We start from the raw sequence: 17,080 nt of genomic DNA, 5'->3' as shown, positions 1-17,080 counted from the left end.
TAAATTACTTGGGGTAAATATGCTGGATGATTTTTTAGTAAAATCACAGCAGTATCACAGTACCAACAGTGGCAAAAAACACACAAAGGAAAGGGCTGAAAATGTATGTATACATTGTGTCTGTCCAAAACGTAGAGAGCTGACTTGTTGCCTACGGCCTACCTAAGTAGAGAGGATTCTAATAACACATCGAACTCATAAGGCGCAGTACTTACACGGCAATTACAGGGATCATGTCACCAGAAGTTCGCTTACTAAGCTAACACAGTTAGTCTCAGGCCATTCAAACCAATGGGCTAAGGCGGCACAACCCGCTAGCATGCCAGCTAACATCTCCCTCCATTTAACGAAATGCTGGGATTGCCTTCACCACTAAGGAAGCATCGGATGCTCCCTCGTTATTAAGTCAGTTTAAAGCTTCAAAATAAGGCACCTCAGTACGCAGCATTTTAAGGTATCTAAGAATTTAGACATGCGCGGAGGATGATGTAAAATGCGGTCTATGTAGAGAGCTCACTGGGTTTTCGGACAGACCCGTTATGAAGGTGGTAACACACTGGTACTGCACTAGTAACTGGAAGCCCCACCACTGCCAAACTGCCACTGCTGCCCCCCTGAGCAAGGCCCTTAACCTTAAATTGGTCGCGACATATTCAGTCAAATTGTAAGACACTTTGTATAAAAGCTTCTATTTTGCTATTATAAGGATTTTGCTACTAGCATGTGAAGCTACTCTGAATACCACTGGTTGTCATTATCAAAGCCCGACACTTACTTTGAAAAGGAGGCCTTGTCATTGGGTGTGAAAACTAGATTTCCAGGCCTCTCCGTCATGCTGAGTTTGACATTTGAAGTAGGGGGTTTCTCACGAAGGCTCCCTTTTGCAGCACTGTCTCGAGTCTCAAGGATTAATTTTGGAGACCATCCATCTGGCACACTGAATTTATCCCTTGGTCTTTCTCTAATTGTGGGGGCAGTGCTGAAGTCGTGCTCAGGCTGGGCTATAGGAGCAGTAATAATAGAGCTGGATCGATCTGTGGCCCCTCCAGATCTTTCTTGCCTACTCTGCTCGATCTTCTGCAAGGCCTCGCCCCTTTGCTTCTCAAGCATCTCCCATTGTTTTCGTGCGACATGAAGTTGCTGTTTTTCCAGAAGCTCCTTCTGCTCACGGATCTTGTTTATCATCTCCTTCTCGTCGTGTTGCCTCTCCTGTTCCTCGTTCATCTTCTCGAGTCTCTCAAGCACGGTCCGAGTGGTGCTTTCACCCTGAGCCAGGCTGGGGGGCTCGGTTGTCTGAGCTGAACTGTCTCGAACTTCTGGAAGCTTTATGCGTCCTTCATCTAGCAGAGTTTCCTTCTGCATGCTAATTACAACGACGAGTGGTCTGCGTGAAGAATCCTTCCTGTCCTTCAATGGCTTTGCAGGACTCTCGGATAAGTCCATGTTGGACTTTGAAAATACAGACGTGCCTTCTTTTGGTGGAATATAAAACGTTGGAAGGGAGTTCTCCAATTTGTACAGGACGCTTGATTTTGTTTTAGGACTTCCAGTGATGCCCGCAGGGGGAAGAGATTTAGAGGTAAAAGAAAGGGGTTCAGACTGGTTTGGCACTAAAGATGAACAGCTGAGGTCATCAGATTCAGCAACCACTGCTCTGTCTTTGGTATAGTCCTCTACAACACCCAGCTCGAAGCTTTGTTTTGAGCTATGGCTATCTGGAGTGCTCTGAGGGGAGAAGGCACTTTCATTGGCAAGCTCCACTGACCAGCGCTTTTCATCCGAAGGTGATGCTCCTCCAGTAGAACGTACCTTTAGCAGGTCCAAGCTAAATTTGGCCTGCTCTAGCTCGCGCATCCGCCTGCTCTGTCTTTTGGCCCGGGTCTTTTGGTTAGAGTCATCCAGCGTCCGTGGTCGCTCTCTGATTATGACTTCAGGTAGCACTTGTGCTGCTGCCTTTTTACTCATCTCTTTGTTTCTTTTCTGGAGCTCCTCCTGAGGCACCTCTAACTCACTGAGGTGCTGAAGGCTCCTCTCTCGCTCCTCATGGGCGCAGTTCTCCCACATGCTTAGGTCCAGTCCCATGATTCCCACTTTCTCTTTTGTCAGGGATAGACTCTTTTGTTCATTCAGCAGCTGAGCAGCCTTCAACTTTTGTTCCCTCAGCTCTCTGATCCTATATTTGTGAAACAAAAAAATGTTGAATAATCAATAGCTGACGAGCTACACTATATATACTAACTACAATATAGACAGTATATGAAGCTTAAAACTAAATTGTTTGTTTGTTTGTTTGTTGTTTACACATTGGTCATTCTCATTAAAAGATAGGTACCTAGGATGTTGGGGTGGATGTTGTAGAGTTTGTTCTGTGTTTGCTTTTCATATTGTTTTTGCCACATATTTTTAATATAGGCAGTGATTATTTGTTTTATATCTGATGGGGGGAGCCTGCAGTTTACAGCTTTTCCTCCTGCTTAAAATTAAATATTTACCACAGAGATCAGCAGTTCATGGGTCATACTACATTAAACCTTTAAACAATTTTATTGCCCCCTAACAGCTCTGGAGTGTTTGTGTAATATTAGCATGGAGCAAATCAAGCGATTCATACCATCAGTATAAATAAGCTTGTATTATTAAGCAACATGCTTCAACAATACAGCCCTCTGTAGTGAAGCAGTAGCTTACCTCTGCCTTGCCAAATAGCCTCTGCATGCTCCCTGGAAGAGGATGACGATGTGACGTAAGTGAAAGTACTGCTTTCTGGCCCTGTAGCCCCTCCACGAAGCCTGTATTGCAAGAGCAGCTCGAGCTCGTCTATAGCAGCAAACTTTCCAGTTGCTCTGGATTACCAGCGCGGCATTCCTCCACAGGAGGAATCTTCGACGCTCCTGGAAGCCTCTCCATACTGACTGAATGCAAATTGCTGCCCCCTGTTGGACATTGTAGTCATACTTCAGTTGTTCATCCCTCTGCGTTTGGCTTCTCCGCCACCAGTTCTGTTAAAAAGGCCATGAAGAATAGTACATTAAACTGCAGATATAATTCGGATGAGAGGTGTAACAAGACATTTTGCCATTTGATACATATTTTTATGTACTGTAAATACACCACAACAATACAACACATTTAATGCAGCCACCCCACGTGGAAGAAAGTCACATGGATCCATGTACTGTATAAATATATATAAAACAATGAATTAAAGAATAAAGGTGGTGTAGTAGGGCATCCAGCACACAATGCTCCTTTAAATGCTAAAAATGTACAAAACTAACTGAACAAAATTAATCCTAGTTTGTATAAAATGGTTAAATATTCCCACTTGCCCAGACTGCATTTGAAATTGCAGAGAGTATTCAAATAAAATGCTTGTTATAAAGAGTCAACCAAATGCTAAATCGCTAGACCTACAGAAAGTCTAGTAGTAATTGGTAAGCTCAGTGTTTTAAAGTAAACGTGAAGATGAGGGGCAGCAGCATTACCTGTATGAGGCAGGCAGCGTGTCTCATCCTGAGGAAATTTTTCCTTTCCAGTACAGCTCGGAAACGACGCTGGAGATTGACAATCCTGCATAGCACCTCCCGATGGAGCAGGTCCTGCAGCCTCTGCCGTGTCCCCTCACGCATGAACACCTGAGCCACAAAAACACAGTGCCAGTGACAATTCTAACAGCATGAAACACAATCTTTAAAAATGCTGCTACGTGTGGGCAGGGTGTCAACCTACAGCTATTGGCTTTTTTTGGGGAATACATACTTAATGATTTTTTGAATGCCACCATGGTTGTTAAAATCTTAACATAAGTGCTTTTTCTAAAATAAATAAATACAAAATATATAATATAAAATAAGAAAATTGCAAAAGCAAATGTTAGACCAAATCTGCTGATTTTAAAATGAGAGTAAAATGTTATAGCATTATTATTATTAATAATAATAACATTACTATTGTTATTTTATTATTATATATGCCTCTATATATTATATAATTATATATTATATTAATATTACTATTCTTTTTTATTACTATTAAATGAAAAATAAGTGATTTTAAACTTCTTAAGCACTGGTGGGCACCCTGTTTTAACATCTATATGACATACTTTATGCTGTGGGTCATACCATATTACGTCCCACTTGAAAGCCGTCAGGAGAAAGGTCCACCTGGGATAAGTAGTGCCTTATGTCCTCTTGCGTGGGTTGTAAGTCCTCGGGTAACATCACATGAAAGTGTCGAACAAAATCCTGATCGGAACACAGGAGGTAATTTAAATCTATAAGAATTTTGTCTACCAATAGAAAGCCATACGTGCCTTCTGCTACACAAAGCTCATCGAGTTTAAGAATGGGAATCATTCATTTTCAAAGAGATTAAGATCACAAAAATGCCAGGCTGAATACAAGCCTGCTTGCAATCAGCAGGGGGTAGGCAGCATGGGAAACAGACGTTCTGTGTATGTAATTATTCCAGGCTACAGTCATTACAGACAATAAAGAGAATATGCACAGGGTAGAACTGCCAAGGTGAACACACTGTCCAAATATTCAGCAATTAAGGCTGCACATCACTCACACATGCTAGAGGAATTACTGCAGGATGAAACAACATCATTTAGTTATTAAAGACTTAGTTGGACAAACAACAAAGAAACTTTAAACAGCATAGAGATACAGAAATTATTTAACATGTAGCATGATACAGAACATATTATATACATTATATAGAAAAAGAAATTCATTTATGGTAAGTCTTAAAAAACGTTTCAGAAATTTGGCTTACTGTTTATTCATTTCTTCTACAGGTTTTTAAAGGAATAAATTACTTCACACACCTTTTTTAAATGTACGTTGTTGTGCTGAAATAGCAAAGTGCTTTCCTTAAACTGTTGCCATAAACATGAGGTACATAAACACATGATTTGATAAATTTGATGTGAATAAACTCCAGGGGTGTGGACACAGACAGTATCGCATTCAGAGAGTCACACACTGCTCTCTATTATTCCCATTGGCACTTCATCTTTAACCAATCAATCGTTTAACCAATCAATTTAGCCAGTCTGTGTAGCTGCCCAGCAGCCAATAGCAGAGCTGAGACTGGATCTCGAAAGGGTTGAGATCTCAGCAGTTGTAGGAGAGCATGTTCTCCTGCAGCGCCACCAGGGCAACCTCAGTTGTATTATTAAGAAAACTTTAAAGAAAACTGGTCCAAATGAAAATGACAGAAAATGCTGTTTTTTCTTCTGGACAACACAATAATCTGCACGCATCATAGCAGAGTAAAAGAGAATGGTGGCGGGGTTAACGCTATGTAAGCACCCACGCTCAAATAAGACAGGGCTTTTTTGTTTTATACCTTTTAAAGACTGGTTTTAAAAACCATTCAGGTCTGTTAAACCGATATTTATTTTGATTATTATTATTTCAATGTGTTCTGCTGTGTTGAGGGCAGCTCCAAAATATTCTGGAAATGTTAACTAAATATAATTAACATTTTTGTCCTCCAGTGAGCATTAGTGTAAAACCAGGGCCACAATAACTCCCGCTCACTGACCACACCCAGGCACTGAAGAGGACAAACTGGAAACAGTGATTTCAGCCTGGAATACAGTGGTTATGACTGTACACAGGAAATGACTTAACCCACAAAACACTAATATATCAATCAACCGTAGGAAAAAAGGGCACAGCTCCTGCTGATAAACAACTAATCATTCTGTGCATGGCTGAAACACTTGTCTGAGTGAATACCTGAATGTAATTCCTTTGTTCATGGTTTGTTTTTTGGTATTTGGGTGTGTAGACTGTATGTGAATACCTGAAAAGTATATTTGATACTGTAGCCTGATTGTCTGATGTGGACAGTCTCCAGCATGCCTGTGTAGCGAAGCTGCCTCAGCACCAAAGCATCGTTGAACCGCAGCGGCAGCTTATAAAGGAGAAGAAAGAGAGAAAAGAAAAACATGTATTGCTTTGTAGCTTTTAAATAAATTAGGGAAATAACAGTCTGGTGATTATTCATTACCTTCTCTGCATTTGATCGGATGCACTTCACAAAGTAGGGCTCGGACTGACCAAGAGTCTCCATTAGCTTATTGAGAGATGCCTTGAAAGAAAAAGAACAACTTAATTTGATTAATCTTGAAGTAGTAATCATTTCATTATTCTATTCAAAAAATAAAACCTTAAATATTATTAAATATTTTAACAGGTCATACATTGGTTACTGAGTGTGCTAGGGTGGCCCAATGGTCTATTACTCTATTACTCTAGCCCACCACCACTGAGATCAGTGTTCGAATCTCAGCAGTGCTACTGGCATGGGCGGGCATGCAGACAGACATGACAAGCTGACATGACTACGTTTGAATTGGTGGCTCTGAAATGGATTGGTGTCCTGTCCAGGGTGTTCCTGCTTTGCACCCAGTGTTTCCTGGTGGAATCAGACATGCCACAGACTGAACAGGATAAAGTGGTTGATGAAAATTACATTTAAAAAATCATGAATAGAACTGGAAAGAAGAACAATTTTAAGCAAGCTATCAGTATGGGCTGGTGTGGTTTACTGGACAACTGAACGCATCCACATCGCCCACAGTCAAATACTACTTCAAATCAACCAGTGTGATTGTGTGACTAAGTAAACTATGTCTGTATGACAGTGTCTCGACAAAAGGAAGGAAAAGCCTCTATTTTGGTGGTCAGGAATTCACTTTCTCTTCTTCCAAAAAGAGCAATCAGACCCACACAGGATGTGGGAAGTGAAGTCATCCACACATTTGTGCGGGCCAGCTGCCAGAGGCTGCATTGCTGCAGACAGCCATGGGTGTTTACTGCTATACACCACCTTCTCACTGAGAAATGTGAGAACAGTCAGAATGAGGATTTAAAATCGTAATGCTCCTTAGCAAGAGAACAGGACCGAATCGATTAGGGCTGATAGGGCAGGTTTCTGCTACTGGCTTCAGGTTTCTGTCTGATAAATCAGTACAGCACTACAGTAGAGCCCACTAGACAAAACTGGTCAAGAATAAATTGCAAAGAAGATGGAATTACATTAAAAAAAACAGGGTCTGGTTGCAGGATGCAGGAATAAACCCCAGACAGAGTGCCAATCCAGTGTGAAAATCACAAATTTAATTTTTAATTACTGGAGCTATTAATTAATGTAGGGTTACAGACACTGAGCTATTAAATAGCTTACTTAGACCTATGGTCAATGTAAAGCAGACAATGCATATAATGGCATGTTTTTTTAAGAGGGAACCAAAGTACACACAAGACATCCGTATGGACCCTCATGGCCTGTATCATAGTAAGAACAAGTAGGTGCGGCTGAACACACAGACTCAAAACTAGAGCATTCAGCCATACACAATTGCAGGTTAATTTAAGTGGTGTAAAGCACACCACTGTTTTACCAAATCTCGTTTTCAAGTTGCTGAATGGAGATAAATGCCAGCAATTATATTGTTATAACAGCAAAAAAGTCTGATGTCTGGGTGTGGGTTGTTGACAAAATGCAAACCTGGAACTGGGCACTAATACTTGGGGGTTTCTTCTTCTTGTGAAGGTGCAGCAGGGATTTCGTAATGCGATCGTGCAGCGTGAGGTTACTCAGGTATCTCAGTGACTTCACATCCAGCAAGTGCTGTAAAACACAACAAGAATGTGCGTGACCAGGATCTGCTCTAATTAAAAGCTGACCAGCAAGAAAAACGTGTACAGGATGTTTACCTTTGGAAGACTAGGTTTCATCCTGTAGTTCTTGTTTCTCCTTAGATTAAAACAAACAAACAAACAAAAACACGTCATGTTTGACTGGGCAGGGTGACCTTAAAGCACTGTTACTAAATGTATATGACAACCAGAAGTTTAGAACTCTTACATCAAAATGCCATGGGCTCGCTCTAGGAGCTTGCTGCTGTTGGAGTAGATGAAGATTCCATCCTCATCAAGGTTGCTGCCAGAGGACAGTCGACTCGGTCTCACAGAGCGGCCATTTCTGCTTTCCCTGATGAGCATTAACGTACACAAATTGTTAGAATAAGAAAAGCCGGATCACCACACGCCCCCCTCCAACATGTGTCCAACCTGTGATCGCTTCATATCACCTGACGGTGGTGGGTTCCCACAGCTCCATGTGTCAGAAATGCAGCCAAGTCCAATGTCTCTTACCCAGAAATGTTTTGCTCTTTAGCTGTGATTTACTTGAATTAAAATACACGGCAGCCCAGAAAGCAACATTACAGGAACATTACAGACTAAAGGGACAGCACCTGAACTTGTCACATCAGTATTTTAATCAGATTTACTAATTTATTGACTGCATGATATACACTGATCAGCCATAACAATAAAACCACCTCCTTGTTTCTACACTCACTGTCCATTTTATCAGCTCCACTTACCATATAGAAGCACTTTGTAGTTCTACAATTACACCACCACAGAGCAGGTGTTATTTGGGTGGTGGATCATTCTCAGCACTGCAGTGACAATGACATGGTGGTGGTATGTTAGTGTGTGTTGTGCTGGTACGAGTGGATCAGGCACAGCAGCGCTGCTGGAGTTTTTAAACACTGTGTCCACTCACTGTCCACTCTATTAGACACTCCTACCTAGTTGGTCCACCTTGTAGATGTTAAGTCAGAGACGATCGCTCATCTATTGCTGCTGTTTGAGTTGGTCATCTTCTAGACCTTCATCAGTGGTCACAGGACGTTGCCTACGGGGCGCTGTTGGCTGGATATTTTTGGTTGGTGGACTATTCTCAGTACAGCAGTGACAGTGAGGTGTTTAAAAACTCCATCACATTGTTGTGTCTTATCCACTCATACCAGCACAACACACACTAACACACCACCACCATGTCAGTGTCACTGCAGTGCTGAGAATGACCCACCACCCAAATACCTACTCTGTAGTGGTCCTGGGAGAGTCCTGACCATTGAAGAACAGCATGAAAGGGGGCTAACAAAGCATGCAGAGAAACAGATGGACTACAGTCAGTAATTGTAGAACTTCAAAGTGCTCCTATATGCTAAGTGGAGCTGATAAAATGGACAATGTGTGTAGAAACAAGGAAGTGGTTTTAATGTTATGGCTGTCGGTGTAAGCCACATTGCTCTGAAATTTTAAACTCTTTGTTTAAAAGAGTAAACTCTTTGAGTACACGTTTTAAACATTCATTAAAACCTTTCAGATAAGCTGAGAAAAGAGAACAGAATAAAACACATCTTAAATGATATGTAGTACTGGCTGACAGAGAGTGTTGATCCCTAAATCTCACTAAGACTTTCACTCTGCCTGAGAAGCTGTAAGGTACAGCCTGCAAAAGCTGCCTTAAGAAACAGACACTTCTGTATCTATTTAGTGGTCAGCACGGTTAACCCCAAATCCCAGAGAAAACCATTCAACAAACCCCCTAGGCACTAGCCAAAATGAGGGAGTGGAAAAAGAATATGAATGTTAAAGTGTTTGTGCTATCCAGGAAAAAAGGTTAATTTTGCATGTGTGCAAATTATAACTTCTTTACAGTGGTGGGATGGATTGGATTTGTAGTTGATCTGATGGCTATGTGACAGGAAATGGCTCACCATTTCAATTTGCTGTACGATAACAGCAAGTCATAGTTTGTTTGTTTGTTTATTAGGATTTTAACGTCATGTTTTACACTTTGGTTACATTCATGACAGGAACGGTAGTTACTCATTACACAAGGTTCTTCAGTTCACACTTATATCAAACACAGTCATGGACAATTTTGTATCCCCAGTTCACCTCACTTGCATGTCTTTGGACTGTGGAAGGAAACCGGAGCTCCTGAAGAAAACCCACGCAGACACGGGGAGAACTTGCAAACTCCACAAAGAAAGGACCCGGACCGCCCCACCTGGGGATCGAACCCAGGACCTTGTTGCTGTGAGGCGACAGTGCTACCCACCGAGCCACCGTGCCGCCCGCAAGTCATAGTAAACAGGTATTAATTTCTATTGCTTATGAGTTGGAGTACTTATCAAGCAAAATAAAGCTTGTTTGCCTTTAATGCCTTTAATAGCTTTTAATGCATCAGATCAAAAACACTATTTCCATCCTGTCATTTTAGGAATTACTGACAAAACTGTGCATTGACAAAGTGCAGAGTAGAATGCTGAACAATATGCAACAATTATTTGCTAGTGAATCTTATGTAGATTATAACTACAAAAAACAGAGTAGGTTTTTCTGTTAACAAAGCCAAAAATCTGGACCCTTGGAAGTCTCTATGTGCTTTCCGTGCAGTGTGTGTAGCTATGTCCAACATGCTTTTGAAAAATATTAGGGCCAAAGGTCCAGACCCAGCTGCTTTTAGACACCAATAATAGTCGGTCCAGTACTTCTGGCTGATTTGAACTTCTGGTATGCATTGACATGCTGAGCAGAGGGACTGTAAATAATAGTGGTTCCATAAAGTGATATGAACCAAACGTTCTTGTGTAAATAAGTTAGCCTTCCTCTGAGACAGCAGAAGTCTGAATCTATAAATACTGGAAACGACTACCACTTCTCAGCATTTTGTAGGTAAAAGAAGTGGTTACATCTGCACACCTAACCAGCACAGAATGAAAACAACATGTACTGCAATACTGAAAACCACTGTTTTGCTATGGAGTCTTCCATCCTAAGTGACTGAATAAACCGTTTTATTCAATCCAGGGTTTAAACAGACAAACATCTTAAGTTTGTGTGCATACAAAGACTAATCGGGCTGAAAACCCTCAAGCTTAGCAAACCTGGACTCTCTGCTGCTTTGTATCAGAACCAGATGTTAGGCCAGTTTAAGAGTGAATACTGTTCACTCCAGCTCAGAGAAGCTGTAAAGTCCTTGAAGCTGTTAGCAATTCAGAGGCTCTGCTGTGGACTATAGGTATCCTCTAAACTCTGCCCTCTGAGTGAGTGCATAGCTGGGTTTTGACACCACAGGAAGCAGCTGTGTGGAGCCCAGGACTCACTTAGTAGCCTAGCCAGTGTGCGCACTTGCAAATCGCATTAGAGGAAAACAAAAGATCTGTTGTGGGTCACTGGCTGAGGACACGTGCTAATCTCTGAGCCACAGAGTCATTTAAAAGGACTCTGCAGAGGAGGCATCAATGTAGTCACTATGTATTCATCAAAGTACCTTGAAGGTCCATGCAGAGAGTGTAACAAGTGCTTAGATTATGGACTACTCAGTGCTTTCCACTCAACATCCTACTTTTATATAGTTTAATTAAATTCACACTACCAGTGAGTCATGGCACACAAATACTACAATCCAAATATAATCCATTCCATAATACAAAATTTAGCAAACTTTTAAAAAGCAGGATCCAAGTCAATCTCACACCAGTATCTACCACATACATCACATTGTCGGCATTTAGCAGATGTTGCTCAAGAGCCTAACAGTGGCAACCTGGCAGTGGTGAAGCTTGAACTGGCAACCTTCTGATTACTGGACCAGTACCTTAACCACTAGGTTACAGTGTGTATAACAATAATAATAATCAGATTGTGTTATTTGTGACAATAATTAATAACACTATTAGTCCCACTACTACGTATATTGCATTGATCTTTGTTAACTGCCTAATTAGGAATGCCGTGGGTAAGAAATATATTCTGTACAGGGTGTCAGACCATTGCAGGGCATCACACACTATTCAGATACACAAACACTTACAATAGCCAATGCACCTACTGCTATGTTTCTGGAAGATGGAAAAATTGAGTACTTCCATGAAAGTAGACGTATTATATTACAGTAATAAGATTTACATTTACAGCAAGCAAAGTGTTAAGGGCTTAAAAATGGTAACTTTCTGAACACTAGTCCGGTCATGACAAGATGATTGAAGTTTGTAAAGCAAGATCCTTTTAAAACTCTGAAGTTCAAATCAAAAGAGTGTATTGTTAAATTCAGAAGGATCAGCTGTTGGTTCTTACCGATTTGATAGCTCGTTGTTGTTGCTGCCCTGCAAATCTGACAGCGGCGTGCGAGGATTCCTCCTGCTCACACCTGAGACAAAACACACAACACAACCTTTACACATAAAAACATTGAAATACATTTGTTTTAACATGTCAGGCAATGGCATTAGGTTCAGGCAAATGATGTGAAGGTACAATTCATACACATGAATATAAATGAACCAGAGCTGAGTCAATTTCACCAAAAATGCTTTTGAGGTAGGGGCTAACCAATTTAGCCAAACATTCCAGACTGTAAATCTGAAGTTAACTGGGAGATCAGAAGTTTTTTTGAATAATTCTATAGTCTCCAATATAAAAATATCATTATTATTATTTTTAATTATTTTTGTTATTATTGTCACATAAATTAAGGAGGGGTTTATCCTGCGGAGGATAAAAACTGCCAGTTCAGTTCATAACATTACAGATTGAGTAGCCGAGTCATGCATTACAATGTGGCTGAAGGTGTGCTCAGTTAGTATGTGAGCAGGTCTATTTTAAACCCCAGGCATTAAAATGAGGTAAGCTTGTTTGTACCCAGCCTTCAAGCTGTACTGCTGAGCTGAGAGGTTAGTGACGTGCCATTGGAGGAACTTGCAGGCTGTGCTGAACCAACACACACGGTTGTTAGTGAGAAACACGCTGACATCATGCAAGAAAGAGCACTGACATAAAGACAGGTGCAGAACCAACAGGCTTCGACAAGGAGGGGGAGAGCAGCTGGATGCAATACTGAATAGTGATTGCTGTTCCACTTAAGCACACTGGAAAATTACACTTGAGATAATGCTACTTTCACATTTTGCTTTTTACCTGTGCTTAAAAACACCAGTGGCCTACTTCTATAGTTAGTGTCGTGCATAATAAGTGTACAGCCTTGTGGGTCTCTGCCAAACACAATGATCCACTGCCCAGCGGCAGATCCTTACCGAGAGGCCTAAGACGTTTTGTTATGGCCGCTATATAGCTCTATGACCCTTACTGTTCATTTTCATTATACAGTGTTTTTTGGGACAAATGAATCAGTACTAAATGAAAGTGAATTAAAAGATTTGATCCAGTCTTATGTGACAGGAAAATCCTTGCTAGATGACGCTGCTACCTCTTAAGGGCTGCTATGCCAATGCCTGCCTGATAACTATATGCTGGCATTATCTACATAAAATCATACATATTATTGTATACTTTGAAGTTTCTGGCCTGTGGTTTTTAACCTGAAATCAACCAGAAAGAAAGTCAGCCTGTGAGTCACACAGTGATATCATAATAATAATATATAAAATAAATAGGACTAAATCCAAATCACTGAGACTAGCTTCCAGCCTCTTTTTTACATTTACATTTTCAGCATTTAGCAGACGCTTTTATCCAAAGCGACTTACACAATGAGCAATTGAGGGTTAAGGGTCTTGCTCAGGGACCCAACAGTGGCAACTTGGTGGTGGCGGGGCTTGAACCGGCAACCTTCTGTTTACTAGTCCAGTACCTTAACCACTGAGCTATCACTAAATCTTTTCTATTTACCTACAAAAAATGACAGTTATTATGGTGTCGCCTGAAATTACCATAAAAAAAAACTGCTCAGGCTTTAATGGTGTAACTTGAGACAAAACAAGTCGAATGATTCCTTTCGGCTGCTCCGTTTAGGGGTCGCCACAGCAGACTGTATATTTGTATCATTCAACCCTCCTATTTATCCAGGCGAGGGACCTCATACAAAATATGTATGTATATGTCTTATGCATGAGCACTCTGCAAACATCATTGAAATAATGCACAGTCTTATTAACACGGACCAGTTCTGGTGGCATGGTCATTGCTATTTGACCATTTTAATGTCTGTTGTTGGCCACTTGGTCATTTGCTGCTTGGTGGGACATAAACGATTAATACTCAGTCAGGTGGTGTGACCTTGTAATATAAACAGGTATTTTACTTGCTCTTATTCTCAATAACCATAGTAAATTTACGTCTTTGAGTCAGAGTAAATGTTATACAGTCAGTGCTGGAACGAGCAAAAATGATTATTTCTTTTAAAATGAACTGTTTTCTGTCTGTTTAATGGCTTGAATTTTTTCTAAATAATGATAATACGAAATAATAGTTACACTAGTAACCAGTAAGGGAGCAAACAGGGCTAACTTTTACATAGTGTGCTTGTGCAATGTGTTTTTAATGAATAGGATTAAACACAATATGAGTAACTGTATACGTAAGTGGAAAACATCTTTTACAAGGACAAGATGTGCCTTATTTGAAAGCCATTTTGCTTTGTAAATCCAGTTAGTAAATCAGCTCGCACATTTCGGTGGGTGTTCTCAACTTTGCACATGTTTAACACATGCACTTCTTTGACAAATCAGGGTCGGACACTTTCGAAATGAGCTGGACAGCTGAAACCTTCAAAGACATTTTGGCCCTCGCATGTCTTGGCCCCGGGTGCACAGAGTAAGAAGAGGAGATAGTGGGAAAGACAGCCTTACTGTACTTCTCCTCCTTGCACCTCTGCAGGATCTCTAAGCTTCTCTGATGCACAGGATGATGCAGAAAGCTAAAACTATCCACACTTTTCAAAACAGCACATGGAGCAGCAGCATCATGCCCTTGGAAAGCACAAAAAGACAAAACAAAAGAGAGAAGAGATTGAGAGAGAGATTAAACAGGAAGAAATAAGATGTGCATTTTACTAAAGGATCACCTGCAAAGCTTTAGTTGCAGCGAGGCAAAGAGTGCAGACGCTGAGTCCTATCAGCCTGACTGTGATGTTAAATAGGTTCTAACTGGCGCACTTACCTTCCACCATCCTGAATGACCTCCTAACACGAGGGCTATTTTTGGAAGAATGATGTCACCTGTAATTATCTTGCTCATTTGTCCGCCTCTCCAGAGGGATGAAATATTGTCTTTGAGAGGAGTTTTATTAAATTAAGTGAAGCTGTCTGAAGCTGTGAGTGCTTCTTTGGATGAGTAATCAAGACAAATATTGGGCTGATTATCTTTGGAGACACATAGCTCATTCATAAAACAGTAACAGTGGAGGAGTTGTGTCCATATACTACAGAGGAAAACATGGCAGCAACTGGGTGAAAACCATTACTCAACTCAAAATCAGGGCTGATGTTATTTATAGCTAAACAAAAAGAATCACTCGCCTCTATCGCTCGACTAAAGTGAAAGCCAAAGGTCACATGACAACATGAAATATGTCTCAGTAATCCCAGTTCAAGCATAGTGCACAGTACACCACTTTCAAAGACTTAGAATTGATGTACTGCGTACACTACATAACTCAATCAGTTGTGCTCAAGGTGATCAAAGCAAAGTATAGTGCAAACACAACAATCCTCATGTTCAATCCTGTCCCTCAAAATCCAAAATTATGACCAGATGACTACCAAAAAAACTGAGTAATTTGCCACAGTTTTTAAAATTATAGTAGGGCCATTCTGCTGAATCGGTGCCATTTCTGTCCCCAAGATATGTATCAATGTATATGACAATTTACTTTAAAATGCATTTTTTTATTGAGCAAAGTGTCCTGCACATTGATCTTATTGCAAAATTGGGATATATAATTTAAAACATAAATAAAAACTCCATATAACACTGATAAAATAGTATTTTTCATGTCCCCACTCTCTAACACTACATATAACAATGAAATATCATGAGTAAAATCTTTCAGAAATCCTTTTGTCCTTGCATTGTTAGGTGACTCCATATTCCATCTAGATAGATACTTTATTAATCTGGAAGGAAATTATGTTTTTAATATTTTTTTTTCCATAAGTAAATTATAATTGTGGTTAAAATACATGTTTTAGTCATGTCCCCAGGTTTTCACTTAGTCCTGTTAACCTAACATATTCATCCTTCTGAAAATCTGGATATTTCTTTTGCATTGTCCCCTTCTGGTCGTCTCCAACTCCTGATTGAACTGGTAAACAGATCTGATTTCAGTACGCAAATGCTCACACTATAGGACAAATGCTCAGTGTCGAATACGTAGTGTTTTTTTGCCTAGTATGGTATTGTGTAACTATACTCACCACTCTTCTTCTCAGCATGCCTTCTTCCTGCCTCCCTGAAGGCCACCACAGCTCTGCAATAAGCACGCAGCACAGCCCAGCGGAACGTAGCGACAGGGTCAATGCCAATCAGGCCGCAGATGAAGCCGTTCCTGCTGCTCTTCAGCAGAGCAACAATGTCCGGCCGCATATGGTCCGTGTTCTTCTCCCTGAAGTCCTGAGAGAAGGAAACAGGTGCTTAATTACCCCTTGCGATTTTTATTTATTTATTTTTTAAATAAAACTACAGCGCATTTCCAGGAAGAAGTTGTGCTCGACGGACGTTGTGTTTAAGGTCATTTTGACCCCAGGATAATGATTGTCCTTGAACACAATTTTAACTCTCTCTAAAAGTGCACACAAACAAATCTGCACAGGAAGATGATTAAATTTGTCTGTAAATACTGTTTACATTGATGATAATTAATATGAAGGTTTTAGTCTGCTACAGTGGTCTTTTATTAAAATGATGGTGGTGTCAGTTTAAGGCATTAATGTGTAAGTAAGTTTTCTAAATTCTTTAAGCCAATAACTAACAAGCTTATAGCAACTCGGAATCTTAAAGCTCTTCCTGACAACATTCATGCTCTTATTGGATCATAAGCAGAGATTTACCATTATAATAGAGCATGATGCAAAATATCCACATTTCCACATGTGCAGAATTTAAAATAGTCAGATCTGTAGCTCCGCTCTTAATTCAAATAGTATTTTTAACCTACTATAAAACTATGTCAGTTATTGTGTAACGTTTTAATTGGGTGAGATTCCTGCTACTATGTACAGACAGGAAGAAACAATTTAACTTACATTAAGAGAACTAAGACTACAGAAAGTGCCTGCTATAATAAAATGAGCAAAAGTGTTATAGCAAAGAGGATTAGAGCTCAAACACTCAGCTCATGTCAGTCTAACAATATTATTCAACTGAGATGAAACAGTATCATATCAGTCCTTCAGCAAAAATTAACTTACCGCACAGTTTGAAAAATGACTGGAAGGGCAGTCGTCCTAAAA

At 40.3% G+C, this 17,080-nt stretch overlaps 1 protein-coding gene across 1 annotated transcript in view; it reads right to left on the bottom strand.

Annotated features, from left to right (window-relative positions):
* myo9aa (myosin IXAa) overlaps positions 1–17,080 on the bottom strand; it is a 93,148-nt gene that overhangs the window by 18,752 nt on the left and 57,316 nt on the right. The window contains exons 13-23 of the mRNA XM_063013353.1: positions 16,046–16,241; positions 11,970–12,042; positions 7,891–8,016; positions 7,740–7,779; positions 7,531–7,653; positions 6,028–6,108; positions 5,821–5,931; positions 4,125–4,247; positions 3,486–3,635; positions 2,689–2,999; positions 776–2,173 (exon numbers count right to left, since the gene is read on the bottom strand). Of these exons, the coding sequence (XP_062869423.1) occupies positions 776–2,173; positions 2,689–2,999; positions 3,486–3,635; positions 4,125–4,247; positions 5,821–5,931; positions 6,028–6,108; positions 7,531–7,653; positions 7,740–7,779; positions 7,891–8,016; positions 11,970–12,042; positions 16,046–16,241 (2,732 nt within the window). The remainder of the gene's footprint in view (positions 1–775; positions 2,174–2,688; positions 3,000–3,485; positions 3,636–4,124; positions 4,248–5,820; positions 5,932–6,027; positions 6,109–7,530; positions 7,654–7,739; positions 7,780–7,890; positions 8,017–11,969; positions 12,043–16,045; positions 16,242–17,080) is intronic.

This window comes from Trichomycterus rosablanca, chromosome 17, assembly GCF_030014385.1.
Source record: "Trichomycterus rosablanca isolate fTriRos1 chromosome 17, fTriRos1.hap1, whole genome shotgun sequence".
Classification (NCBI taxonomy): Eukaryota; Metazoa; Chordata; class Actinopteri; order Siluriformes; family Trichomycteridae; genus Trichomycterus; species Trichomycterus rosablanca.
Note: the sequence above shows the minus strand (reverse complement) of the source record. Positions and strands in the feature narration are given on the sequence as shown.